This window comes from Oenanthe melanoleuca, chromosome 3 (assembly GCF_029582105.1).
Source record: "Oenanthe melanoleuca isolate GR-GAL-2019-014 chromosome 3, OMel1.0, whole genome shotgun sequence".
Classification (NCBI taxonomy): domain Eukaryota; kingdom Metazoa; phylum Chordata; class Aves; order Passeriformes; family Muscicapidae; genus Oenanthe; species Oenanthe melanoleuca.
The window spans coordinates 107,851,934-107,875,987 of NC_079336.1; the positions used below are offsets into that span (position 1 = coordinate 107,851,934).

General features: G+C 40.8%; 1 protein-coding gene across 4 annotated transcripts in view; it reads left to right on the forward strand.

Moving 5' to 3' along the window:
* MEIS1 (Meis homeobox 1) overlaps window positions 1-24,054 on the forward strand; it is a 108,970-nt gene that overhangs the window by 28,165 nt on the left and 56,751 nt on the right. For all 4 annotated transcript variants that reach the window (XM_056487337.1, XM_056487338.1, XM_056487336.1 and 1 more), the window contains exon 7: window positions 30-141. In XM_056487337.1, the coding sequence (XP_056343312.1) occupies window positions 30-141 (112 nt within the window). The remainder of the gene's footprint in view (window positions 1-29; window positions 142-24,054) is intronic.

The following is a 24,054-nucleotide window of genomic DNA, read 5'->3' on the forward strand; positions in this document are numbered from 1 at the left end:
AACCTTTTCATTTTTTTTCTTCCCCCTAGCCCTCCTGGAACAGAGACCACGATGACACGGCATCAACACGCTCCGGGGGAACCCCTGGACCCTCCAGTGGAGGACACACATCACACAGTGGGGACAACAGCAGTGAGCAAGGTAGGAACAGAGCCCTCACACTTTCCTAGCTGGCAAGTGGCCACCAGTGTGCTCAGGGACTGGTTACTCTCTTTCTGGTGTGGAAATAAGCTCGGGTACTAGAGGGCTTGTGCTGAGAAAGGTCTATCTTCCTTTTTTTTTTGTGACATTTTTTCTTCCATCTCCTCCTAGTAAAGGGATTAGCATCTTTATTTCTTTGACCCTGCCAGCAGGCATATGTTAGAGCAACATAGGTACCAAATTTGCAGTGTGCTTAATAAAAATAAGAAATTAGAATTTTGGGGTTTTTTCTTCATTCAAATGGGCTAAAAGATGAAATCTTCAAAACCAAATGTAATTAAGATTGCAGAAATGCATGCTATTATTTCCAAGATGCCATCGAAACTTGATTGCATATAAAGAAGAGATGGTAGCTGGCCTGTTGTACAAATTCCTGAGATGTGCTTTTACTTACTTTTTTATACTTAATTCCAATTTACTTGAATGCAAGAACGTTCTGTTGAGTGCCAGGCCTGAGTAGCTGATTTAGTAGGGCAAGTATGAAATGAGCTTGGTGCAGTGGAAGTGGGACATTCTACAAATAATCAAAAACTGTCTGTCTCAGAAACTCTGAAGTCTAAAAAGCTGAATCTCTGGATTTTTTTTTTTTTTTGTGAGATGCTGAAAGCATATTTTTTCTGAAGAGACCAACTGCAGTGGATTTAGTGTTAATTTAATGCAATTAAAATTTAAAAAGGATCCTTAATCTGAATATAAAAGAGAGTGCTTTATTGAAGTTGACTCTGAACTCACAATAGGTATATACTTTTAAATCTGGTTTTATGATCATGTTTCATTCAAGTGCTGTTAGACAACAAAGGAATTGTGTTTCCAAAAAAAGGTTGAACAGTACTGATTAGCATTGCAAAGTCTGCATTTAACAAGATTAGTTTTTAAACTAAACCAGTATATTTTAATTTTTTATATGCATGGATTTAACGTACATGGTGAATAACATCTCTTTATAGAATTTTAAGTATTTGAGACTCGTTATTGTTTAAAGAAAAGTTGCTGACTTCATCGCAAGTGTAGCCTAGTAAAAATGGGGCCTGGAATAGTAAACTGTTGCAGAGCTGAGGCAGAAACTGGTAACCTTCTGACCTCTGACTTTTACTGGAAAATGATATGCAACATAAATTCAGGGGGCCTTTTTTCTTTCAAGTATGTATACATATATATTCTAGTGGTGCTGTTCACAATGGTATAGTTGAAGTGGTGTCAACTTGTTCATTAGAGGCCCTTGCTTTTGGAGCAAACTCTAAATCCATGGGGTTTTTTAAAGGCTGAAAAAGCTGCTTCAAAAATAAGCTTTGAACTAAAATGTGGTGTTTTGAGAGGGTTTTTGTATTCGTTTAGGGCTTTTCTTTTATTAGATGGATGTGCATGTGTTTATGTGGATATGTACATGGACAAAACATCTGTGGGGAGGCCACAGATGCCAGAATGCTCCTAGAACCATGTTGGAAATTGAGCTTAGCTCCTGGTGTATTTTTAAAGATTTTCAGACTTCATTTTCTCCTAAATGTGGCATTTTAGTAGTCTGGGGTGCTGGTCATATCTGTTGTCTTATTGCTATCCTGATGAGTTCCTAGCAAGGTGCATGCTGCAGCCTCAGTCAGGAAAGGTTTACCAAAGTGAGTTTCAAGCCTGAGTCCTATGAAATATCCACAGAAGGACTTTCAGTGATGCTTTAGTCAGTTCTGGAACTGTTACCCAAACCCCAGTGGTTTACTGAGGCTAAAATTGCTGCCAGTGCTTGATAGAGGATAGAGTGTTTTGTGAAGAAGGCTCATTGCATTAAAACTTTGGAGAAGAGTAACAAAAGTGGGAATTTGATAACCAGAGCTCTCAGGTCAAGTTTGGGAAAGGAATCTTGGAAAAGTGATCCTGTTTTGAGGGTCTCTGTTACCAAGACATGCTTTAAGGCTACATGCCACCTTTGGAAATGGCATTGTTTTTGAGGAACAGGAATGTGGTAATGGTAGTGGTGATCTTGCTGAGCCTTGCTTTATGTCTTGTTTACATGAAATTCTCTAATGTTTGAGATTATGGGGGAAGCCCGTTTGTTTAAGCACACCCATGCCTGCATGTACACCTTCTGTAAAAAAAAAACAAAAAACCAAAATGTGATTTTAACATTTCCCTGTGGGAAAGAAGTAAAAAAATACGACACTCAAGGACCAAAATGGAAGAGAACAAAAATATAGCAAATATCCTGTCTTTCCCCAACTGCATTTAATTTCCAGATTCTGTGATTTGGTGGCTTTTGTTCTGTGGCCTGATGTTAGGAGTACATCAGTGTGGTTAAACCCCTGTGTTCACCACTCTTGGGTGCTTTTCTTGGCAGCAGCAGAAGCCAGCATGGCACTCCCCTAGCAGCCAGGTGCTGCGGAGGGGTGGCAGCAAAAGGCTGGAGACACACATGCTCGTGCTTGCAAGCATAGGAGTTAACTTGAGATGCATGCATTGCGTGACATATATTCAGTATATTATGGGCCTCCCTATTTTTAGAGGTTTGTAAAAGTTCCTTTTGGTTCCTTCCATCTGTCAAGATCACATTTGCTATTAAAAAAAAAAAAAAAAAAAAAAAAAAAAAAAAAAAAAAAAAGCAAATCTGATCGCCAGAAATAAAATCCTCTAAAACTGTCTGGTTTCAGGTTGTTCTCACAACCTAGTTCCCTTGTTGGGATAGGTAAAAGCACCTTCTGGCCAGGTTTGCAACCTGGCTGAAAGTATCAGAACGATTTAAATGTAAGCTTTGCACTTTCAGAGAGGCACACAGACTGGGAAACTTAAGCCTTTAGCAAGACTTTTCTCCTTAGTACTTAACCCAGAGTATGTTAAGGTCTATTTTTGGACTTTTTGGAGATTTTTTTTCTCCTTTATCTTATTTATCACTACGAATACTGCAAAGTGTATTTTTAACTTATTTATATGCCAGTGTAGAACACCCTTCAAATGATTGCCTTTGAAATCAGGAAAGACGGCCTTTCCTGTAAACATTTTAAAGTCTTTTTAAATGTGTAAATTTATTTACTTAGTAAATAGTAATAGCTCCCAGCTGCTTCCATCTATTGCAGAAATCCATATTTAACTGCTAGGGACCTGTTCTGAGGTCTCGTGCCACTGAACAGCAGGATATGTTATTGCATAGTACGTTGACACAACCTCTTCTAAAGGCCTTGTATTGTGTCATCATAGGGGATAGTTATAGTATAGGAATGCAGAATAATATTATGAAAAAGCTTTCCTGTTGCTCTGAACTTAACAGGAAAGGCCTTTGGAGGTCTGTGTCCAAATGGTACAAAGAGAGCTGAATTTACATAGTGGAGAAATAATTCACTAAATTCTATTTAAAAGAAGAGAAGCAAATTCTTAACAGGCAGGTGATGCTGAGCTCATGGCAGCACTATTTTATCTTACTGTGTCTTGTAAATTCAAAAGATTCCTGTTTGGGAGAGAGATCTATTTTGTTTGTTTTTCAAATAGCGAGACCAGGAAGATGCTGAACAAAGCCTTGGTACAGTCACTTTTCATCCAGAGTAGAGTTCTTTATTTCCCATTTATGTCTTCTACACGGCTTAAAACAAAAAGCAAAATAATCCATCAGTGCCACCTTATTTGTGTGTATTGTTTCTCTCTTTTTCTTTTTCCCCCAAGCCTCAGCCTGCGTTCAAAGCATTTCTTTAACCTCCAAATAATTGTTGCTCCTTCAAGCCAGAAGTAGAAAGCAGCGATATTTCTTTATAAAAATGTATCAATGGCTGCAATGGTTTATTTTTTTTTCAAGGTTTTGTAAGAGTTTGAGCGACCTATAGGCAAAAAGGCAATCGGGTTTATTATCGCTGGGAATCTCCAGGCGGTTGTTTGGAGGCTGCAAAGGCAGGCGGCAGAGCTGGGAAGAGGGGGAGAGAAGGGCTGCATTATGTTCCAGATGACTGAGCAAGGATTTATATACCAGCTTGCCTTTTTTTTTTTTTTTTTTTTTTTTTTAACATGGGAGAAGAAAAGTAATAAGAGCGGGGAGGCATTTGAAGCGGTCAGATGGCCGATGACTAATGGGATAGGTGGGCAGGAGCCCTCGGATTGGGTGTCTTAATGAGCACATTTCGCACCGAGTTTGGGCTGCAGCTCCCCTTCACCTTTGCCCTTTATTGACCGAACTGACACTTCATTTTTCACATACTTCCAATTATGGCTGAGCTTAAGTGTCGCCCTGCCTCCTTTCTTTCTTGCCTATGGATGGCTTGAGAGTGGCTAAGGCCACAGAAGATATTTTAATTTGAAAAACTACCATAGCAAGGCAGGTTTAGGGTGTAACCTGAAACTGCTGTCATTTGGCAGTTTCTCCAATGAAAACAAAAGTTTTAATGTTTCTTGTTTAGCTCTTCATCACCAGTCCCTCCTTCCTTCTCTGTGGTGATGTGGGGAATTCCTTTGGGGACAATTGGGTTGGTGAGGGGTGTTTTCCTTGGGGTAAATCCTTTCTGGCAGCGCAGGTGTCATGGGTGGTTGTCACCAAAATAAAGAGATAAACACAAATGAAAAGCAGTGCCGTGCTTGAACGATGGTTTCTCTTTCCTTCCTGATGCAGTGTGTTCTCAAATGGCTTCTTGTGATGTAATACCTTGCAATGTCCTTTGCTGGACATTCTCCTTATGGAAAAGCAAAGCATAATTGTGCTTGTACTTCTCAAGCCTTAGACCAGTGTGGATTTGTTGTTTTGGTAATATTTAATGCATGAATGCAGATTTGAGCATGGCCTGGCTGTGAAGCTTTAAGAAGTGGCTGAAAATGATGCTGGGAGAGGCTGGTAGGATGGAGAGACAGAAAAATCTGCAGTCGCCCCTTTGCTGTACAAGGAGAACCATGATATATCTCCCACTGCTCCATGATATATCTCCCACTGCTCAAGCCTGTGTGCATTTCCACGTTGGCTTTTACATGCAGAATCCTTCCAGGGCGGAAATGTCTGTTTGCTTTCGCAGGGCTTAGGGGGTTTCGGAGCATGCGGTTTTCCTACCAAATGTGGATTCTGTCGGAAATAGTTGGAATAAGTTGCACTCACATGGGGTGGGTGGGTTTAAGAACAAAATAGCTGCTGTTAGGCCTTTCCTTCCCAGCAGCACCACTGGATTTTGCAGCGCAGTTTTCACTACCAACTCTATCATGTGAAATTTGGGTGAGTAATGAGTGAGCATGCCACCTGTGTGCCAGTGGTGATTGCTTTACATTCAAATACTTGGAGACCATGTTGACAATTATTTACATCCAAACAGAGACCCCCTAAACCACAGAAGTATTTATCTCAAAAAAAAAAAAAAGTATGAAGTATTACCTACTTTATTATGTAGCCCTCTGGCATAGTAATGGCATGGCATATTTTTACTATAATATGGTAATAAAAGAATATGTAAAAGGCAGACAAAGGTTCTGTCTTTTCACTAAGGTGACCCCTGTTACCAAGTAACTGCTTTACTTATGAGCTTATTAAAAACTCAAAAAAAAAAATGAGCTTTTCATACTTCACAGGCATTGATGTGAAAATGAGCTGTCCTACGAGTAGTTTTCTTGATCATTTTTAGAACAATTGATTAGCCAAAGAGCCGCTGTCATTAGTTGACATTGACTGATAGCAATTTGTCACAAGCTCCGAAGGTCAGCCAGGCAGTGGAAGCTTCGGCTTGTCTTTGATTGACCTTTTCTGATGCCATTATCATGCGATCGGTTAGACTGGATGTGACCCTCGATTAGAAAAGACAGGGCATTAGTCAACAGGGGCTGCTCCCTGTGTTTTTTCTGGCGCTTTATGTATTGTGAATCCCGAATTAAGCGTAATAGGCTTGTTTGGAAACGGAGCAGTATCAGTTTTCTTGCTGAGGCTCTGCCATCCCCTTTTCTTTTCCTGCTTTTTCATCAAGCAGGCAGTGCGCAGTTTGCTTTAAATCAGTGTGAGCACCTGTGCCCTCTTCCTTTGATGTGAGATACGAGATTTAAACCAGGCCCATATTTATCTGAAATTCTTCATGTACGTGCGTATTCATCAGCAGCACCAGCATTAATTATTTTTATCTCCCCAGAATCATGTTTTATTTTTTAACAGTGATTGAGTGGTTGAGGATTATGCTCATAACATGATGTCAATTTATCATTCTGCTCTAAAGCCGGGGGGCGTGAAACTGGTTTTTTCCTCCTTCTAGTTTAGGTTTTGAGTTTTTTGTTTGGTTTTGGTTTTTTTTTTTTGTTTTGTTTTTTTTTTGTTTTTTTTTTTTTTTTTTGTTTTTGTTTTTTTGGTTTTTTTGGTTTTGTTTTTGTTTTTGTTTTTGTTTTTTTTTGGTCTCATCAGCCTGATTTAGCTGTAATCTTAGATTTTGGCAGTGTTAAGTCTGTGTGCCTCAGCTAAGCAGGGTTGTGCTTCCAGAATGGTACATGGGAGCAAGTTCTTACTTAGAAGCGGGTGTCTGTCACGATTTGAGCATTAATCTATTCCCAGTGTCAGGATTTATTTCAATCATTTGCATTAGCTTAAATTTCTGTTATTAACAGGCGTTTCTTCTTTTTGCTCTGGCAAAGCTAACTTAAGTACTCATAAACGTTGCTTGTTTTCCCTAAATTGTGGGTAACATTATCATAAATGAACTCCTTTCCTCGTAAAAAACCTTCCTTCTTTCCATTTACCTTTCAGGGAAAACCTGAATTTCTCTAAGCACCAACTTGTTTTTCAGGTCAGCCCCCAGAGATAATAAGCAGTTCAAAACCAGCAAAACCATTTCAGCACGGTTTAATGCGACTTTCAGTCTTTTTGCTCAGGAAAAGCATCCAGCTGGGAGGGGAGCAGAGAGACGACTATGTCAGGAGGCAGATCTTTCAGAATGAGGCTACTGCCATCATTGGTGGAGCAGAAGGAGGGAAAAAGACTTCGGAAACTGTTTACCTTTAAAGTGGCTATGGAAATATAAATATTTCTGACTTCTTGGCCCATCTGTAATCAAGCAGCAAAATCCTTGAGCTGGATTTTTTTTTTCTATTTTCTTGGCAAGTTTTTCTGAACTCATAAATGTCTACCCATTAAACATCTGTGTAGCTATGCACAAGCCCATGTATACATAGGTGTGTATTTATAAGAATGTGGCCTTAACCCTGAACTGAGAGCATCCATTGGCTTTTGCAGCCCCCAAAGTGTGTCTGCACAGAACTAGATGTCTCATTGGGGGCAGGATCTTGCATGCCAAACAGGGAACAGTGGTGGAAAATAATGACATTGCTAAATCGCATCTTGGGCTGTTAGCCAAAAACTCTGAGTTAGGACTGAAGGGCATCTTGCTTTCCTCCTTGGATGGGGCAGAGGGAGGTTTGGTTTTGTAAGAAGTTGTAGAAATAGTTTTGAAGTTTTTAGTGTCCAAGATGCCCCTTTTGAAAGTACTGGAATTGCATATTTTCAAGATGGCTGATATGATTTTTTTTTTTCAGTTGCTTTATTCAGATATGGTGATTCTTTTCCTACACATGCTGGATGTTTTCACCTAAATTGTGGTGGCTCATTTGAGCTAAATGAACTTCCCATATGGTCCATATTAAAGGCCATCTTAGTACTCCCACCTTAAGGGTTTTTTCCATTTGCTTCTCCAGGTCTTGGTGGGTTCAGCTGAGTCTTTTGCAATCTGATGTAGGCAGAGTGAGACTTCAAGGTGTGTGTCATTGACCTCTTTAACTTGGAGGTTACAAAAACAAAAGCTGTGATCTTGAGATGTTTGTTTTGAGAGGCATTTTATCACAAGAAGTATAAATCATCAACATGCTGTATTTCTGGATTAGTGATGCAACAGGGTGTGCCATCAGGCTGCTTGGCACAAACCATTTTCCTATCTCTCACATGAAAGGCTGGGAGGGGAAAGATGACTAAGATTGGAGGAGAAGTCTTTAAAATTAGTTGTGTTTGGAGAAAGTGCCTGCTTGTCCCATAATGCAAGAACTAAGGGTGGTGTTCATGGCACAAGAGCTGTTCCAGAGCGTTACTAGGCTTAAAACAAACAAAAATGTTTTATGTGTTGGGTTTATTGCTACAGAATGGCATTCTGAGGAGGTCAGCAGGGGACAAAAAGAGATTAGACCAATTCATGGAAAAACAGGTTCTTCTGTAGCTATTAAAAACCCTGGTCCAGATGCAACTGCTGGCTCAGGAAGCTGCCCAAGTGCTGATTGTCAGAGCGGTGGCACCGCTGCTTCTGTGTGCCCCCACTTTCCGTAGTGCTTTCCCAAACACCCGTTACTGTTTGTGTGGCACACCACCACAAGACCCTGTTACTTGGACAGATGTCTTCTAGTTTTTATGTTAAAATAATTTTTTATAATTCAATTCAGGAAATAAGATGCTGGATATTTTTTGTTTATCCCTTTTTTTAAAAGGCTCTTGCTAATGCTGGCATGCTTTTGTTGGGAAGAAAGTAGAGATAGCTTGTATTTTCTTGCCCTTATTACCCCGGTGGTGGGAATGGTTTGATGCTATTCATTCAAATTTGACAGGTGATTGCTTCTGTAAATGAATGCACTCAAATCATAATTGTTGCAACAGAATTGTTTGATTACCTGCTGGTAGCCTCTTTCTCTCTGATAGCTTTTGGATCACCTGTTTGCTGAGAGCATTTGACAGTCCTCATGTTTATTACCCAATTGAATGTCAGTAGCAATTGCAGCTAAAGATAAACGAAAATGCAAGTACTTGTTGACCTTGACTTTTTTCCACAAGATATTGGACTTGATGGCTCTATTGCTGTTGAACTGATAAGAGTTATAAACAGTAGTTGAAGGAAAATGTTTTATTCCCAGAGGAAAGTACCACATTGCTGTGGGAAATGGCATCTGACTAGCACTCTTTGCCAAATTTGCTTGGTTCACCTTCATTTAGACTGTGGGAAAATAAAATCCAAATTTCCCCTTTTATGACTTTAATATCTCTGCAAACGTGAATTCCTGTGCTCTTTGTAAAGTTTGTTGGCAGACTGTGCCAGTAACAGACAGCAAGCACAAGACCTCGCCGTGTTTTATGATGTGCTGTAATGAGGATTCTCAATTCTTCCTCATTTTTGGGCTGATTTGATAATTACAGGGAGGGAGCAGAGCTTTCTTCTCCTATTCTATGGAAAGCTTAATATATCTATAACTGGCAAAGACTGGGAAATGTGTGGCTGTGGGTGGATATTGTCAGAGTGGGGCTGTGGGAGGACAGCCTGGGGATGAAAGCCGAGTTATTGCAGAGATATTGGAGAGACGATACTTTCATCGGTCAAGTTTGCACCCACTTCTTTAGGCAAGGTCCTGCATGGGGTCCTTTCAGGATTTTGGTAGGAGGGGGCTGATTTGGGGATGCCCTTCCCAGCTGCATTTGGGAAATGGGAGGAAGGGAGGGATGAACTCCCGCCCCAACAAATTTTCCTGCTATAACTCTCCCATATATATATTTATTTCTAATGATACTCTAATATGAAACCTGAAAGGAAGCCTTCAATGGAAACAGGAGCAGGCACTGAGATCTTTCAGGATGAAAGTCACTGTATAAACATTATACGTGAAAAGCACAAAAGACAGAGGAATTATATTCTTTAAAACATAAGTCCTTCTTGTCTCAGCAGCTGCTCTGATAAACTCTGTACAGAATTGTAGGAGCTTGTTAAAGCTCCAAAATGCAGGATTAAGCAGTGCTGTAACAGTTAGCAGAGTCAGACGAGTAATCTTATTGCATTGTAATTTTTTTTTAGGTAAGATTAAGCTGGCATTACATTATATGTTTGTGGGCAAGGGGCCATTCTTCAAGGGATTAATTAATAGGATCAGCACTGTAAGATGCTGACATAATTTTTTCTAGGCACATTGATGCACACGAGCTTTTATTATTACTACTCTTTTTTTTTCCCCCCCCATTTTAAATTCATGAATGAGGTGGGGACTTTCTCTGGGCAATCAGAGCAGCCTCTGCAACTTGCAGCAGTGGTGATGTCAGAGCCACCTGTCACCCTATAATTCATCGGGGGCCACGTCTCTCTGGCCTGGTGACCCACTAGTTGGTGACATGAGAAATACCAGAGGGAGATGCCTGATGTCCCTTCTAAGCTGGGGTGGGATTGTAGGGCTGTGACTAAGCAAATGCCTGACACTGCTCTGGCAGGTCTTTGAATGAGGGTGATGTTGGTAAAGTCTTCCACCTTTCTTCTTTGGCTCTTTAGCCATAATGTCTCCTCCATGTAGCCTTTGCTTTGACATGCTTGGACTTTTGCTGCTCAGGCCTGGAAGGTGGGAGAGGACATGGGAGAGCGTGGTAGGGCCTGTGATGTGCAGTGGGAGCAGTGTGACATCAGGATAGGCACTGTCACCCTGCATCCCTCTGTGGCTTGGGAACTTCCTCATCACCAGGCAGTACCTCTGGCATCTAATAGCCAACATATAAATATTTATATACAAAAAACTTTTTTATCTCATATAAATATTATGAGTATTTGTTCATATATTTTGTTTTATTCTTTTTCTCTGGAGTATTTAAAATCTCACATAGATTGTGCGGTCAGGTTTTTGCAGTTGCTCATTGCTGAAGTGTAATATGAAAGTGTGAGAAAGAAGAAACAGTATATAAATGAAAGTACAGTGGGGGCAGCCTTCTAAAATACTTTTCCCTTAGTCTTTAGTTTTCCTGGGGCTGATTCTGTGTCGTGGGTGAGAGATGGCCCTTGCAATCCCAATACTGTGCACTGTCTCCAGGTTGTAAGTATATCTTTTGCAGAAGGACAGGAGAAGGCCCACTAGAAGACACCACATATGCCCTTGGGAAAGACCTAATGGTGACACACATACCCTAACTTATTCTGAAATCTTCCCCAGTGCTCTGAATAGCAGTGTCACATGGGTGCATGCTAAATATATTCTGGAGTCTGTAGTGTCCCGATGGACCTCGAAGAAGGCATATCTTAGCTTTCTCTGGTCAGCCAGTGAAGGTCATGGAAGCAAGGCTTATAGAATGGAGAATCTTTTGTTGGTCTCATTGCTGCGCCAAGAGAGTCTCCTCCCTTTCTCCCTGCCTGGCACAGCACTGAGGGGAAAACCCCATGGTGGAGTTCCTGCTTGGGGCTCTGGATTATAGCACGTGCATGGAATGCCTTCCCAAAGCAGGGGAAAGAGGGAATGAGGTCAGCATTAACTGAATGGCTCAAAGTTAAGTGTCATTTAAAATGGGGTTAAAGTTTCAGAGCACTGTAATGTCAGAGTGTAGCAGCTTCTTGTTAAAGAGCAGGAGATAAGATGCAGGCAAATTACAGCAAGGGGGAAAAGAGACGACAAAGTGGAGTTAAAATGTTGTGTTCGTTCTGTACTTCTCCTCCCTTCCCCACTTAGTAGAGAACCTATTTATCTCTCCTGTCCCATCATCCTGCCTGTGGCAATAAGAATGCCCCAGGAGAGGCTTTTGTGCAGGATCCTGCTTTCTTTTTTTTTTTTTTTTTTTTTTTTTTGTATCTGTCTGCACTAGCCCTGTGCAAATTCTGCATGAGCCCAGCTGTGTAAAAGCAAGAAGAGTGGTGATGTTAATTCAGTATAACTACTGGACAGATTTGGTATAGTTTTGTGTTGTAGTTCTGTAATGGGCTGTAGGAAAGCAGAGGGATGTTCTATTGATGAGCAGGCTGAGCCACAAAATCCTTGAGCATCAGTCTATAAATATTTATTGTTTGTGTGTATGTGTTTGTTCATATACATGCTTGGATATGACTACTTCCTACTACTACACTTTTTTATTCTGTCAACCTGACAAAAAAGGTGGTAAACAACCACTCTTGTGAAGAACAGGGCATTTTTAGAACCTTTCAAATTTCCTTTATGAGGAGCACTGTGGTAAATTCCTTAGTGTTACAACTACAAGAAACACATTAGGAAGCAGTGCTGACATTAGTGTCTCACCACATATTTAATCCAGCTAAAAAACCCTTGAGGTAGCCATAATTTACCAGGCTGAAGAGCAGAGAGGGCTGGCAATGCCACCTCATCAAGAAATGCAAAGTGATGACTCGGTTTAATTTAATCCAAAGGATGTTGGTGGCTTGGTTGAATTTAATCCCAATGAAGTAACCAGCTAACTGTCTGCAGGAGGAGCATGTTAGTTATGACATGGGTATATCACCTCTTCACCATCATTAGTTACATTGCATTAATGAAAAGCAAAATATGCATATTATGCAATTTTACAACATGGCTTTCCATACATAATGTATTGATATAAATTCGAATTGCTTTGTACAGATTAATTGAAATGCAGTGTTTTACCAATATACAAGTTTTATTTACAGTTGTAGTTGCTATATGTGAAATGACAGTATTAAACTTAAAAGTGCCTCTCAAGTTGATAAATGCCAACTTGATACTAAACACATTAATATTCAGTTAAAATTAGCAATCAATTTACTTGGATACTGTAGGTTAGCCAGTGATAGATCTGAAGTTGTATTAGGTATATTGTACTGGTCTGAATACATCATATGCTGTTGCAAAAGCATTGTGCTAATTTTAGCTTACAAAGAGGATGAAGATAAACTGCCTGCTGCTAGTTTGCCATATGCTATCCTGGTGATAATATTCAAGTCAAAAATATTCTGCAGAGAGTCTTATTGTTTCAGTAACAGAAAAGTGGAACAGAGTTAAGCAAATTTCTTCTCTGTAAATGTATACCAAATAATGAAATAAAACAAATCTCAAATGCTGGTAACGAGATCTGTGAAATTTGTTTTGGGTTTATTGGCTTTCATGGGAGTCAACAATTTATTTTAGTATTTATTTGATCCAATTGCATCCATTTCTCGCATGTAAATCTTAAAATCAATCTAAATAAAAATCGAACTTTGTTCTGGTAGGCAAAAATATAGTCTGAGTTGCTCCTAACTAGTTAAGCTTCTCATCCTTCAAGTTTGGTACAGGAATAAATGTGCTGCTGAGCTGATTTTTTCATGAGCTTCTCCCTTTTCTTTGTTTATTTAAAAACACAAAACATATTCTGATTTCCATATGGGGAGGATTTTGCTTCTGTATGTTCAGTGAGGAGCATTTGCCTTCTCCATCTGCACCCGTGTCCAGGAGAGGGGTGTGTGAGGAGGGGTGCCCAGACCCCTGGGGTTGCAAAGGCTGGGGGGAAGCTTTGCATTAACAAGTGGTGAAAAGCTTGACCTTGGAGTGACCTGGGTCAAGCAAGCCCCCTGCCTAAGTGTCCCATTTGGACATGGATACCTGTGGGGTGAGGGAAGAGATAAAGGAAGGGGGAGGAAGATAAAGTAATCCTATTGACCTGGGAACTTTTCAGATATTGCAAGCGAGGGAACATCAGGAATAATAAAAGAGCAGCAATATTTGCCTGCCCCCTGTATCTGTGTAATGTCATTTCCAAAGGGCTGGAGTAGATAATAGCAAATGTGCTTTCAAGTATCAGTTCAATCTCTTGAAGTGATGGGGAAGGCTGGATGCTCTGATCTGGTGGGTGCTGGAGAGTGTTATACAATCCTCATCACTGCAGAGAGAATTGTATAAATGGACAAAGATCTGCTGATTGCATTTTTTGCTAAAGTGTTAAGTAAAAGATCTGGCTACAAGAGATGGTGAGTCTACTATTGTCTGGTCTCCTGACTTGTTTTTATAGGGGTTTTCACAGGAACAAATACCAATTACCAAAATAAAAGCAAGCAGTGTGGCCAGTCGGTATCATGGTAGGACACATGCTCTTGAGTCAGCGTGGGCAGGAAGCTTGACAGGTCTGTCCCCCACCATTGCCATTGCATCTTTATCTCTCTGCTTCATTGTTTGCCACTGAGTGCTTGAAATTCCAGTTTCCAAGTAAAAACTTCCTGTTTCTTGCATTTGCATTCAGTTTGGTAAGACATAAATTTAGTTATCTATCAAGGAGGGCTTTTTTTTTCCTCTCTCAAGTAAGGCAAAATAGAAAGAATAAATTAATTATGATTTGGTGATAAGAGGCAGAATTTTGCATTTTCCCAGATTCTCTGTGGCAGGAAGCATAAGGTTGTATTCTTGTGATAAGGTGATGGATGGGAGCTAAATTGAGCCTTTCCATCCTCAGTAATTTTAGAAAGAGCCCTGAAGTCCAGATCTTGCTTAGAAACAGAGATGGGCATATTCAGTCTTCATTAGCCATAGTTTCCGTGCTAGAGCATTGCTGCTTGTAAGTTTTTACTGTTCTGTGCAGTATTCAAAGGTAATAGTGCACATATTCTTGTAGTCATCTCAATCCTGAATTTTCCTTTGGAGAGTTTCATTCCCTCCATTGACTGTGAAGGGGCTCAGGAAGGATTAATCACCTCGTTCAGACACTTACCTTGGCAGTCTGACTTACATGCTTAGAGTGAGGAGGGATGAAACTGTGCTGAACCTTGGCATTCCTTTAGGAAGGAAATGTTTGCCCTTTGTGGAGAAGGAGAATGAGGTGTTTTGTACTGCTGAGGATTAGAGAAGTGGGCTCAGGTATGGCATGTGTAGGTGAGGCTGTGTCCTCTGCAGCTCCTGAGCACAGTGGTCTGAGCATCTCATGACATTGGTTCTGTTTGCAGACCTGTGTGGGTAACTGAAGTGTTCAAAAATCTTAGCATTCATAAAAAAATACATGTATACACTTTTTTTTTGTTGTTTTAATATTATTTGGGGGATTGGTTAGTGTCTGTATCCCCATGCCTAGCTGTCAAGAAACCAGGATTCCAGCTTTTCCTAACTTTAAGAGGTTTCTTGCTTTATTAGTGCATATGTGGTTTTGGTTGAAGGTTCTCATATGACTCTGGGAGCTCAGAACTTAAATATAAAACATGATGAATGGGGCTTCTGAAACTATGTAGCAGTGCTTTGCTCAACCTCCAACTCAACGTGGTTGAATTTTTGCATGAGATGAGAGGCTCCATGACGGAAACCTTGAAGCAAAACCCGTTGCTGGATTGAAGTGGCAGGAAATGGCCATATTTAGTTTTGCTGTGCTATTTGGGCAAAGGGTCCTTCGGCAGCTGGCACTGCATTTTTCAGAACTTCTCTCTGTTTTTAAATATAAAATCAGAGTTTAACCTGCTTCTACTCCAAACTAACAAGATGTACATTGGTCCATTTGAGTGTGCTTGTACGCATTCAAAACGGCTCATTTTTCCACTTCATTTTTGTAGTCATACTTGTAGCTATCCTGACTAACACATGAGGTAGAGAGGTAAGGGGTTAATAATTTTTATGCAGTATAGTGAACTCTTATTTCCATTTTGAAATCCACTTTGGATGCTGTCCTGAAAAATATCTCTGAACTCTATACTGTGTCTCCACTGTGCCCCAGAAATGTAGAATTCGGTGAAATTTGGGGCTTGCTTCCTTGGGAGGCTGCGAGTACAAAGCCTAAGGATAGTGCTGGAGGTTTGCAGGCACAGAGGGAGGGCTGTTTACTGGCAGCAGCAGTGTGGGCTTTCATTCAGCACCTTGTCAGCGTGCCTTATCTGGGATCTTGGGGGATGGCTCTCTGGGGTAAGCCCAGGGAAGGGAGCTGAGTGAGGTGTTTCCAGGATTGTCCTGGCAGAGGCTTTCTTTTGAGTCATTCTGCTTCCTCTGCAGGAGTCATAACCAGCACAGATACTTGCAGTACCTTGGAAAGTTGGGCTTTACAGCATGTTTGTTGGCTGCTCTGAGGCTTTGACCTCCTCCTTCATAGCTCATGTAATCTTTGGATGTGCACCTGCCATTTTGAGTCTCTTCTTTCATGCTTTTTAGTGAGGTTCATGTGCAGCTTTGAATATGCATGAAGTCTCCTGGGCTGGTAAGGGGTGAGCATAAAGGATAGCTTCCTCATGATCTTACAGGCAACTGCCCTCTCCAGGTTAATATTCCCTTGTTCAGGTCACTGCTGAGATCATATTCATTGCAAGTATGGTGCTTATGTCAAAGTATTTTCCACAGAAATTGTTAAGTATAGGTGAGAATGCTTTTTAGCTGAACTTTGAATTTCAACCCATGATTATAGATGAAAATCTGTCTCATCATCTGCCTCAGCCACAAATTGCAGGTGCAGCTGGTCAGGCATTAAAAATGACAAAATTCAGAGTTGCTTTGCATAGAAACCAGCATCATGATTAGCAATGGTTCAGAGGCTGGCGTTGCTGGCGACTGCTCAGATGATTCGCAGGTATTTGTGAAAGCCTTTTCCAGTCTCAAGAGAATCACCTGTTTTGGCACCAGTGAGTATTGTTCCAGAATTTCGATGGGAAAGAGTGCAGATCTGTGACTTGTGATTGCTTTTCTGCCTGATAAGCCTTGGTGACCCAGTCTTCAGGTGGAGACACTTGCCTGCAGGTCCTAAGGCATCAGCCATACAGCAAAAGTTGTGTATGGAGGAAGAAAGCAGCTAACACACAGTTGGAAAATTGTGTTTGCTTAACATGCAATGAGTTTTTTAGAAGAGACTCATTCTGAGTCGAAGTGGGAAATAGTATTTACTAGGGTTTATTTGACTGCTTCAGGATAATTTGAATATAGGTTTTCAAGTATTTTCTTTCCTTTTCACACACATCTAAGCATGTCTCTAACACACACACATATATATATATATATATATATATATATATATATATATATATATAAAACAAAGCTGTCCTGACCTTCATCAGAATAGTCTGCAAGTGTTTTGCCTGCCTTCATCAAATTGCAGTATGAAAGAACCACTCTTATTCATATTTTTAAGGGATGTTATTCTGACCTTAAAAACTAATACTTCCTTAGCCAGTGCCAGAAAGTCCTTTCTGTGGTTGTAGTCCCCATTTTTTCAGCAATTAAGGCTCAGGTGGCATCAGAATAACAACTGATTTTAATAGCCACTTTAGCCACCTCCATTATGAGGAGGAAGCATGCAGAGCTTCTGCAGAGCCTCAGAGCTCTGCGGCATGACCTCAAGTGACCAGAATCAAAAACCAGTGCAACTCTTGAACGGAAAGGTCTACATCATCCAAACTGCGCTGACTCTTGTCCAAGAACACACTGTTTACCTGTTCCTTCCGAACTGGTCAACTTTCTGCAAGGCTGAGATGTGGGTGTTGGGGGATTTTTTTGCTTATCTCAGTGCAGCTTGGCTAGTTTTCACAGAACTGCTCTTCACTAGCTTGTAGATGCATGTTGAGGATTGTGTTTTCTGTTTTGGTGATTGAAGCTGAACATTCCCACTGTTGACCTAAATTTACCACCTCTGTCATGTCTGAAAGTATTTGTATATTCATCTGCAAATGTGCAGGGTGACCACTCCAATCAAAAGCAACAAATCTTACCAGAATGCATCTTGCTGAAGGCAGTGTCTGAAAACACATTGCTATAAGCATGAAGCAGCCAAGCTTCTGTCTGGCCCTTGAGATGTGTACCCAGACCTTAATGAAGGGTGGGGTTTTCCTTATTCCAATAAATAGATTTTGTTTGGAAAGGTGAGAAGCAGAAAGAGAGAATGTATTTTCACAGTCCTAAATAAAAGGCTATTTATGCCTAATACATTGGCAGAATTATTCCAGAGTAATTCATCCACAAGAAAATATGATCCTTGTGTCACTGCCAAGGTCAGAGAGACCTATGGTAATCTGCAGAGTAAGTTCAGGTCACCCAAGTTAAATCTGCCCAGGGGCTGACTTAGCTCACGCACCACATTTTTTCCATGATTAATTAAAGCAAACATCTTCTATAGATGAAGGCAGGGCTAAAACTGTGGTCAGCTCTCTCCCTGGAGCCAAGGTCTCCTGCTTTTCCGTTCTCCTTTCCAGGTTGTTCCTTTCATTTCCTTTCCATTCTTCTCTTTTCCTGGCATTTACAGGATGCTTAGAAAAGTCTGTCTTTTCCTTTATGAGGCACCCGGTGCCTATAAAACCATACTTGATATCTGCGTGGACAGGAAGGACACGGGGACATTGCTGGTGTTTGACCCGGTGCAGCGTTGGCTTCTGTGTGCGGTGTGTCCTTGCACATCAGCTGAGAAGCACATCCTGAAAGCTGAGGTGAAAAAGATGGGGTGCACAGCAGAAATACAGTCCTTGTTAGCCTCAGCTGAGAGGGTGCCATCTGAACAGGATATTAGGCAGTTATGAAGGTGAAGCTGATGATTTTTTAGGCACTGCAGGGCTGCCTCAGGAGGAGACAGATGGAGTGGTGAGCTGGGCAGGTGAGAGTCCTCTTCCCTCACTGGTGGGTGGGAAGGGTGAGACAAGGCCCTCAGCCCTTTCAACAAGGATGTGGTTGTTTCATCAGAAAAGCAAGATTCTTCTTCCTTGTGGTCTCTACCTGCTATGGGGAAGCTGATGCCTGTGGTTTCAGCCTGCTAGAACCTGAGGTTTTCTTTAGCTTCCTTGGTTACTCATTCATGCAATTTAAAGTACATCTAATTACTGAAAGCTTTTACAGTTTTTGCTTTCTACACATTTCTAAATAGAAATTTTGCTCTTAGTGATAATGACAAATGCTGTGAGTTTAAAAAGAAGCCAGAAATAATTTTGGCGTACTTTTTGAAGGATGTAAACATTTTGTTTATTTTTTCTGAAGACATGGGTGACTTTTTGCTATGACCCAGCTCTGCTTTGAGATTTCTGTGGGATTTTGGTTAAACACTCTCATGGAGTCAAAGAGACAAGCTGGAAATCGCTGAGTTAACTCCTTCCTATCCTTTATCCCTCTTGCAGCTGGAACTGATGCCATGAGATGTAGTGACATAAATAATCAAATTCTGGGGTTCACCAGAAGCTTGTCCTTTTCCTCCTATTATTTTGCCTATTCAAGGTAGTTCTAGGCAGGTAATATCTAGGAATATATAGTGATGGAAGATGAAAGAGGTAAAAATAAGTTGAACATGTACCTGTAGGTGATATTCAGGGAAAGTTTCTTAGTGTCCAGCATTGATCTGACTTTTCTTTTACTTTAATTGTTTTTTGGACTCCAACTTCTGTTTGTTCCTAGATGATTTGCATTTAGATTTGTTGTTTGTTTGTTTGTTTGTTTGTTTGTTTTAATTTGGAAAGAACCCACACCTTAAACTATAACTGCACTGTAAATCAAACAACGAGAAGCTGTGATAGAAAGTCGTAGAAAGCCAAAAAAATAGCAGTGTCATGAACACATTGAGTTGGAGCCTAAGGGGACGTGCTGGCTTAGTAGGGCTGAAGTTCCTGAAAGAACTGTCACTGCCTGCGTGCCCTAGGTAGGGACCATCAGGATGAGCCTGATGGCCAATGGGCAACCACAAGGAGCAGGGTCAAGACCACCTTCCCATCACTGTTCTCTGCCATGGGGGCTGGGTTCATACCAGCCACCTGGATGCACAGAGACTATACCCTGACCTGCCCCTCAGTGCCACCCCACCTCCCTATACCCATGGAATATTTAGGGGGAAAGTTTTTGCAGCAGAAGAGGAGTTAGTGGCCTGATCACCATGGTGGTCATTGCTTGATCCCTCTCATCCTCTAGAGCCACAGAATCTGAGAGCAGAGGGCAGCAGGAGCTGTGTGAGTGGCAGCAGTGTGCCTGTTTGCTGGCCGCATGCATACAGACCCAATGTCACCACACCTTCACATTAAAGCCCGACTTCAGGATTGTTTCTTTCTATTGTGCCTTTCTTAAGTGCCAAATCATCACAGCAGATTTGCTTTCTGTGCTGGGAGAGGAGCAGTAGTGGAAGAATATTTTATGTGAGCTTGGCTCTGCCAAATTTATACCTTTTGGCTCCTCACCCCCTTCCCAAGGAGCAGCCTCCCACTGTTGTCATGGATACTCCAGAGGAACCACCTTTTGCTGGAGAAACAAGAGCAGTAGGGAAAGCTCCTGCTACATGGCAAGGAGCAGTGGGGAACAACATTAATTCTGTGTACACCCTTCCCTTGAAAGGTCTGGCAGAGGGATGCATATTTTATAATTCAGGTGTTTTTTTCTGAGTTCATTATGTGCATGGTAACATAAGTTTTGTCTTTGAGGGGCAAAGCAGGCTGCTTCTGAGCAAACCAGAGAGCGCTAGGACAGGATGAGGGGAGGAAATTCATGGTGCCATCCATTCAGTTCACGATTGCACATGTTTCCTATCGCTGCTTAGAAAACAGGAGTATAATTGTTTTGGATCCAGCTCTTGCCTTGTTCTTGTGAAGCCCAGACACTGAAAGATTCATAAGTCCCTGGCGTTCTGACCCTCTCTGCCCAGTAGTTTAGGCCAGCAGGTACGTGGGCCTCAAAGACAGCCTGTGGAAATGGTTCTTCTCAGCCCTCTCCTTTTTGGACTAATACTCCATAACAAATCAAAATTATCTTCCTCTTGCTTTAGGTACAAGCAAATAATTAATTTGTGTCATGAGTTTAAAACTAGATGGTTCAGTGGCTGCGATTTGCAAGTGGATCTTTATAAGGCTGTATGATGTGATAGTTGGATTTTAACAATGGCAGTGGAGATGTTGTTACTGTCAAAAGAGGAAAGGTGGATGAGATGGAGGCATTTTATTCTCATCGCTTTTAGAGCTGCCTTTTGCAGTTGCAAAGTAACAATATATGTCACTGTATGTGGGAAAATAGAGTATATGCAGCCATGGCATGCAAAATGAAGTTCAATGTTACTTTTCTTTCATTTGTGTCTTGGTTTTTATTGTCAGTTGATGTAACTGATGGACTGGGGACAGGGAAAATTTTTTTGCTTTGATGCTACTTTAAAGTGGATGGCAGTAGAAGAAAATACATTGTGTATCTGCAAGAGCTTTTTTACTTGACACAAACCACTTGGCAACTTCCACTGGGAGATATCCCGTGTGGATTTGGTGGGTCACGAATCCTGACTTGCCTGAGCTGCAGCTAGACTAACCCTCTCCTGTTCATTATGGCTGGATGACTCTGGTGGCAGAGGGGGTCCAGCTCTGCAAAAGGGGATTTGGGTACAGCAGTATCTGAACTACAGCTCCTGCAGTGCAAACTGCAGCTTGGGCCAGCACTGATTAGTCTTGAATTGGCCCAAAGTGAAATGCTTTTGTTTGGTTCAACCATCCAAAGTATTTTGGCTTGTCTTGTCCAACATTTTTTGGGGAAAAAAACCAAAAAAACAAAAACCAAAAAACTATTTTCAATAGAATAACCTAATTTTGAATTATTTGGACAGTTAAGGTTCTGGCACATATTTTCTGTTGTAAAACTGGAAATCTACAGTATCTTCTCCTCTGGAGCAGGCATGTAGGCAAGGCCCAAGGCAATTTAGCTATGTTTAGGGAAGAAAGCCTACTTAAATGCTCCCCATAATAAACTGTTTCTACAGATAACGCGTCCCTTAGTTTATACGTAATATGCTTCTGATCTTTGCTTTGAGCCTCTTATAGCTGCTTGTGCTCAGTCCAAGAGTCAAGTGTCTTAGGAGCTAGATAAACACAAAGATAGAGCTAGTTGTTAAGAAGCTATAGAGATTTACAAAAGTTTACCTCATGGCCATTTGGGGCATTAGTTGGGCATATTTCCCCTATGGTGGAGCAGTCCTGTGCTCCTGCTGCTTCTTGTGGTCCTGCTTTACAAGGAAGTAAGTCTGATGGAATCCAGTGGTGGATTTACCTGTGTCTCAGTCATGTGTAGTTGACTTTTCATGGAGAGTGCAACTGGTGGGACTAGCTCTCCTGATGAGATTGGAGAGAATAGGTTTCATAAAAAGGACCTGTATTTGAACAAAATAGATGACAGCTGAAAAACAGCTTTCCCTGAGAAGCAGAGTCATCATAGTGGCTTTTAGATTAGAGAAAAAGAAAAACCCCCAACTTTTTAAGCTTTTTACCACTCTTGGTTAAAGCAGGATGTTTTTCTGTTTGACCAGATACTTTTCTGTAGGGTATTTGCTTCCAACTGCTCAAAGTAAACTTTTGTTGCTGGCAGCAGAAAGTTGTTTGCTTCCCATACAATGAATTGCTTTCTTTTTAGTATTTCATTCGGCGATGCACAGCTCCAGAAATATGGCACAACTTACCCATAATAATATAGTTTTCTGAACCTCATTAAGAACTGCTTCCTGGTGCAAGAGAAAAGGTTTCCTTCATTTCAGCTATAAAAGAGATGAAAATGAGTAAAATCTGTGGGTTTCCCCCCACTATTTTTCAATGCTGTTTTTACTCATTACATAGATAACTGATTTGCTTGTTGTTTGCCTGAAGAGAATTCAAGTCAAAAAAAGATGGTTGAGTTCCTAGAAAAAGGTCCCCCTGTCTCTGAAGAATGAATTACAATGATTCAAGAAAAAAAATTGGAAGTTTGTGAATATTTCTCTGTGAATATTTGTGTAGGATATTTTTGCAACTGTGTCCTTTAGTATCTTGTAAATATGGATACTGTCTGTGACTGACAACTTCCCACTATTTGTCATGGTCTGAATACTTGCATGAAACATGTACTGTATCTCCTTAAGAGATGTGTGCACACGCAGACGCGTGGTGTTTGTTCCCTGCTAATGCTCATTTTCAACCTTGTTGTTCCTCATTAACTTTTTATTAAGTATATTTGAGAAGGCTTTCTCCTTAAGGAATATGGAATAAAAAAAGGTCCCTCATCAACATCACTCTTCAAACTCACAAGCTGACCTACATCATCATTATAAATTATTTTTGAGGCATTCTGTAGGCCACTCATTGTGCTGATTGCCATTGACCTCAGGAGCTCCAAGAATGGATGCTTCCTCACATCTGACTAGCCAAAATAATAGAAAATGCTTTTCTGATAAAGAAATTTCATAGTTGTTTTCTGAAGTACCTTTTTGCTGGTAGTCTCATTCTCAGCTCATGTGCCTTGCTTGGGCATTGGCAGATTGAGAGCCATCAGTGGGTTAATGTTACATATGCAATATATACATGTGTGTTTAAATTTTAAAAGAATGTGTTTTGGGGAAATATTCTAAACTTCATGGCCTTTTAAAGCTAAAAGTATGTTTCCCTTCAGTGGATAAGTGCAGCTGGGCACATACCCACAGACTGTGTCAGTGCCTTCCAGCTCTCTCCTGGCAAACCTGAGCACTCAGCCCCTGTGCTGCTCAGCTTGCCTCCTCAGCCACCTTGCTGTAAAGAGGAATGATAATTCCTGAGTAGCAAACTTGTCCTTCAGTACTTGTGGACATGAATAATAGCTGCTCTGACTCACATCAGAGTCTTTTGGATGCGACTTTTTCTCACCACATTCCTGTCCAAGTTGGAGCTCCTTGTGTCAGAAACAAATTGAAAAACATATACATATAGAGAAATTTCCACATTTTTTAATTGCCCAAGACTATTCAAAGCTGGTGGTCTGAAATGATCATCCTTGTTCTATTTCCTGTGAACAGTATTTCCTCTCTTTCTTCACAGAAGAACTTGTTGCATCTGTGGACCTGCTTTTCTTGAGAATTCATAGTTTCGTACTTTATAGGAAAATTTCACATATAAGCCTGGCTTTACTCCACAAAAAGTTGTTGTGGTGGATGTGTAGGTGTCCAGCAAACTGGAGTTTTGTTTCTGTAAGGGATAACATAGGTAAAGCTGTGGAAATTACAGTAGTTACTCTAAACTGGTATATGACATAGAAAAAAGATTAAGGAAAGCAATTTTGCCACTTACAATCTCTCTAGTACATTATGTTGCTTGAAGCTAATGAATCTTCCTTCCCACTTACCTGGAAAGGTTACTAAAGGGATTTTGGTTCTTGCAATAGTTAAAAGAGAAAGGAACCAACAGAGCTGTGAATAGACAGTGAACAGTTAAATATTTGGCTTTGGCAATTTAGGATTTCTCATGCTAGCAGAAGCAGGAATTTGAGGAACTTGTATCTAAATGCTTGCAAAAAAAATCATGATAGAATTTAAAAAAAAAGAAAAAAAGACACTAC